Source organism: Lathyrus oleraceus, chromosome 1 (genome assembly GCF_024323335.1).
Source record: "Lathyrus oleraceus cultivar Zhongwan6 chromosome 1, CAAS_Psat_ZW6_1.0, whole genome shotgun sequence".
Classification (NCBI taxonomy): domain Eukaryota; kingdom Viridiplantae; phylum Streptophyta; class Magnoliopsida; order Fabales; family Fabaceae; genus Lathyrus; species Lathyrus oleraceus.
The window spans coordinates 206,285,229-206,290,735 of NC_066579.1; the positions used below are offsets into that span (position 1 = coordinate 206,285,229).

Consider the following 5,507-nt stretch of genomic DNA (forward strand, 5'->3'; position numbering starts at 1 on the left):
GGAACTGTACTGTGCTAAGTTTGCAGTACTGTAAAAGACTAACTAGTCTCTACTTCAGTATCAACCTTCAGTATCAACTGTCAAAACATCCAGTTTGACAGTTTCACATTGATCCTTCAGCCAGGTCTGTTATCCTTGAAAAGAACAGACTTAAATAAATACTGAACTGAAATTAATCTGCTTATCATCCAGTATCTACTGTCCATGATGAATGTTACAACATTCTGATTGACATTCAAACAGAAGGCTATATGCCAGGTCTGTTATCATCTTGATAAGCTGACTGGAATACCTGCTGAGTTATGACAGTAATAAAAACACATGCAGAAGGAAAACAAACACAGGAAATTGTTAACCCAGTTCAGTCCAACATGACCTACATCTGGGGGCTACCAAGCCAGGAAGAAGATCCACTATTAGTAGTATCAATTCAGAGTTAAACTCACCCGTTTACAACTCATCACTTAATCCCTACCCAATGCAATCTATACCTAGGAACTCCTAGATAGAAACCTCCAGTTTTCATTCCTATCACTACAAATACAATGTAATGTTAACACACCTTGAACTTGCTTCACAGCTTCATTCAAGAACAAAATCACTCTTGCCTACAGGCTTTGAGTTACAAAAATTCTCAGGATTTACCACTGAGATACACATGGTAACCTTCCCACAGATTGGGAGGTTTACCTTACACACACCCCTAAAAATTCATTCTAAGAGGCTTACATAAACTAGGTTACAATCAGCTATTTATAACCTAATCACCCAACTGGATTTGGGCCTTCAGAAATCGCAGCAGACTTGTTCTTTGCTGTTACAACTTCAGCAGAAAAATTCTGCTACAAACAAGGTCTTCAATCCTAGAATCTCTCCATATATATCTCCATATTTTGAGCCTATATATCTTCTGATTGAGTCTTCAAGACCTCCACATGGGAGTTAGGATATTCACCAGATATCCTTGCTGATCCCAGAATATATACTGAATTAATTAATTCAGTTTTCTACACATGTGCGATGTCACAGACCTGATGTCGTGACATCGTACATGACATGTTGGTCCAGATGTTGAATTTCTTCAACCCAACATATTAAAACAACAGAGATGATTACATTATTTATTTTCTAAAATTAATGCCAATCCTAAGGAATTAACAAAGTGTATAAAAAGATGGAAAAGTGTTGGACAAATACAAAATTTGGACTTAATAATGAACTAAATAAAAGATTAAGTAGGTATTTATAATCATTGATTCGGTTCATCGATTTGGCGATTCCTAAAAATAAAAATCGAGAACTGAACCAAATCACCTCGATTTTAATTGGTTCGGTTTTTGAACCAAACCAAAGAGAGTCGGGTTTTTTCGATTTTGTTTGGTTTGGATTGTCATTTAATTGATTTTTTCCGATCCGCTTACCCCCTAGTTAAGGCATAATATGTTTGGATTTTTGGTTGAATATGGGATAAGTGAAGTTTGGGTTGTAACAATGCGGTTTGGTTTGGTTTATTCGGTTTGCAAAATACAAAACTGAACCGTGCAGTTTTTTTTAAAAATGACCCAAACACATATAAATGAAATGTGATTTTTGGCGGTTTCGATTTAGTTTGATTTGTAATTTTCTATTTGATTGGTTCGGTTTTGAACACCCCTATAGGAGAGAGAGGGTTAGGTATAAAAAATGATAGAATTATAGTTTGACATATCTCAACCTCATAAAACCAATTTGTAAGGTGATGAGTGTTACTCTATTTTAATCAATGTGGACTCAATCATTAACAATGTGGGACTTGAGTTTTTCTCAATACACCCTTTCACGCCAACACTATTGACTTTGGTGCGTGGATATAAACGATGGGTGCCCGGAGTTATCGATATGCAGGACTTGATTTTTCCAATACACCCACTTACGCCTACCCTTACACCTAATATTTTTTTTAGGGTTTGGTGTGCATATATAAACGATGAGAGTAATCGATAGGCTCGTGATATCATGCTAGAATTATAGTTTAGCCTACCTCAACTTTACAAAATCAACTTGTAAGGTGAGGGAATCAGCTTGTAAGGTGAAGGGTATCACTCTATTTTAACCAACGTGGATTCTATCTTTAACCAACGTGGGATTGAATTTTTCTCAAAAAAAAAAATCTGAGAAATTAAAAATGAATCAAATGGATTATACTATAAAGTTTTAATATACAAACATTTGGAGAGAGAAAAATTGATGAAAGAGCTATTAGAAATAACGGTCTTTATGATGGAAAAACAGCAATTCTTTGGATAGAGGAATGTGGGGGACGATGGAGAGTTGAGTTTCTGATAAATTAGCTCAAAGGTCAGATTCTAATTGGTCTTGGAGAGGAAAATCTTCATATGGTTCTACGATAAAAAGATGCATATCCTGTTTTACTAGAAAGGTCTATTGTTGAAAGAGTTTCGTTATAATATTTTTATTCCATTTCATCTCATTTCATTCTATTTCATCAATCAAAACATATCATTTGAAAAGCTCTCTGTTAAAATATTTGTCCACTTTAATCCTAGGTGCTTCACAGAAGCAACAACAAAATGAAGGAGAAATAGTATGCAGATAGAAAGAACCCGTTACTCTTCGAACAACAAGAGCATGTATCAGACAGGATTATCAAATGTAACATCACCTATTATTAACCTATATCGTTTATGATGATAAAACTAATTGTCAAAAATATATCAATTTAGACAGACAACTTGAAATGGCGGAGAGAAAAGCATAAAAGCCTACCATAAAAGCAGCAATACGGGTCCATTCACCAACCGCGTTTTGTTAGAAAATCTTTAGTTCTCTTTCTCATGCGGGTGAAGACAATAACTACACAAGCCAAGATCCATGGAGGAAAGTTCCCTGAAGAAAAGTTTAACTTCTTCATCCATTCGGGAGTATCTCTCGAAACTACTACTATCATGAGGGTTATTAGTGCTACCCCGAGCAAGATCCTGGTAATTGGTTTAAGTAGTGAGTCCTGCAAAAATACAATGTTTTGGTAAGTTAGGTGCTTACATCCTACAACAGTTTCAATGACTAGAGATTATTATTAAAATTTCGAGAGAGAAAAAAAGTCAATCAAATCACACAAGTTGCTACTGCACAAACACGATTTTAAACTGCAATTCTAACCCTCGCAAAAAAAAAAGTCGATCAAATTATTATTGAAATCAGGATGAAGAAGAAAGGCCTGCAACTGAGACCACTTAGCTTGCTGACATGAAGAGTACAAATACCAAAAGCCCCGTGCATTTACTTTTTTGAGCAAACCAAGACAAACTATCCAAATTGGAAAAGCCACGAAGGAAATAAGCATAATCGATGCTTGTTACAAGGAAGCAAGAGCAAAAACCATTTAGTACATAGCTCGATGCTTTTGAGGGTGTGGATTTCTTTTTGAAGTTGGGAAATCTAATAGATTCAAATTGATGGCCGAGGCTATAAGAAAATATGGTAAGGTTTACGTAGCTTTAAGCTTGTTAAAATATACCCTTTGATGAGAAAATACAACACCCAATTGGATAAACCAGTACAGAAGAGAACGCCAAAACATCGTATTTTTCTGCAATATATTATTTAGTATAAAGTAGTGACAAATAGTAGCTAGACTGGCATTATAGAATTGTAGCATATAGAAATTGTAACAGACCACAATTTTCCGTGATTCGCATTCAACTAACAACGATGGTCATTACACATGAAATATGACCTATTATTTGTCAATGACATTGTTTGATCCATGTAATCAATCCTAGCCACCTATTTCCATACGGGTGTGATTGTTTCAAAGTTTCTACAAAAACTCCTATAAAAATGAGTTAGAGAATATATCATTCTCATATTTGATACAAACTTATAAAGATCATTCTTTGGTATCATTTATTCCCAAGAATAAAATTTACAAGTGACTTCTCAATTTTCCACTCCCGCGGTATAGGGTGGTATATTTCATTCTCAAATAAATTTTTAAAAATGTTCCTAAAACTATCTAGCATGTACCACCTATGTCACATGTGTCGATTCCTTGCAGTTTTCGGTTGATATATAATGGCTGAAATACACCTAGAATCAGTACCAAAATGGTAACTTCCTATGCCTAGAATCAGATGATATGTTCACATTGGTTTATTTACTAGTACCACAATTCTAACTACATACACCCAACATTAGTTTATGGACTAATTACATTAATCATCAAATGTATCAAAAAATTCAAATTTGCTTATAATAGTGACCAGAGAGTGTATTTATCAACAAAAAACTACAAGGGTAATTATAGGCTACGGTGTCACTTCATATTTAAGATGAGTTTGGTGTCCAACATGTGTGGATTTCCAACACCGACTTAAATAATTACATTCAATCACTTCTAATTTCTCAAATCATTAACCATACCTACTTGCCAGTGTCCTATCTTGTGTTCGGGTTAGCGTTTCCTAGCTTCCTAAACACAACAACAACCACAACAACAATCAAGTCTTATCCTACTCAGTAGGGTTTGTTACATGGATCAATCCAGAGCCTAATGTTGTGTCGTATATCATATATCTATCCACTAGTTAAATATCTTACCACACACATTTGTAGAAATAGCATTAATGATAAATAGGATTCCTACCAACATCATTACTCAATTCAAAACTATATACCTAGAAACAAAAAACAACAAAATATGAACAAATAAGAAGAAAAAAAACCTTAGGTTCTCCATCAAGGTAAACAACAGCACCATCTCTATAAGTCAAAATCGACCTCCCATTCCTAGGGTTAAACCGAACAGGAACACCACGAACACGATTTTGATGATTAAACGCAAATAAACACTTGAATCCATGTTTTTCGAGAATATCTCCGACTTCTAGCTGATCCTGTTCCCAACCTCCCAACGCCGATTTGAACACAACAACCGGTCCTTTCCCCTGCCGGAATAAATGGATCTCAACCTCCGGTACCTTTGTTCGGACGTGCCTTACGGTGTCGTTTTGGGGGTCTTGGGTGATTTCCTCCTCGATTTCACTGAGTAAGGGTGAATTTACATCGACCATGTTTTGATTCTTTTCTTCTTGTTGTTGTTACACTCTGTCACTGTTTCTTATGTTGTGGATCGATGAAAATGTGTTTCACTTCCTTCGGCAACTCCAGGTTGAACTCGTATGCTATTCTTTTTTAACAAAAATATCATTATTTTATTCTTTTAAGTGAATAGACTAATTAATAAAGGTATTTCTTTAATAGATTAATTTGTGAATAATATATATAGATTATTGGTCAAAAAAGTATATGTGTGCATGGTATCCTACAAGGGTCGGGGATACTCAAAAAATTTAGTAGGTTTATAAAAATTTGGGGTGGTTAATGCTTGCCCACAACGGCGAAAAGCTCTGTATGATGTTGTTATGGTGGTTTTAAAGGACCTTCTCATGTGAGGTGGGAGGCTTTATATATCACAGTGTGGTACTTAGGTATAATCGTGAATTATC

At 35.1% G+C, this 5,507-nt stretch overlaps 1 protein-coding gene across 1 annotated transcript; it reads right to left on the bottom strand.

Moving 5' to 3' along the window:
• Window positions 1–2,571: 2,571 nt before the first annotated feature.
• On the bottom strand, window positions 2,572–5,205 carry LOC127127848 (uncharacterized). The gene is made up of 2 exons (XM_051057130.1): window positions 4,725–5,205; window positions 2,572–3,004 (listed from the first exon to the last, which is right to left on the bottom strand). Exons 1-2 carry the CDS (start codon window positions 5,070–5,072, stop codon window positions 2,792–2,794), a joined length of 561 nt encoding a protein of 186 aa, XP_050913087.1. The 5' UTR covers window positions 5,073–5,205; the 3' UTR covers window positions 2,572–2,791.
• Window positions 5,206–5,507: the final 302 nt, after the last annotated feature.

Bases quoted from the DNA above. Each gene is read 5' to 3' on its own strand.
- LOC127127848 (XM_051057130.1), bottom strand. From the start codon at position 5,072: ATGGTCGATGTAAATTCACCCTTACTCAGTGAAATCGAGGAGGAAATC. The intron at 3,005-4,724 runs GTTTTTTTTCTT...GTATTTTTGCAG, and splicing joins ACCTTGATGGAGAACCTAAG to GACTCACTACTTAAACCAAT.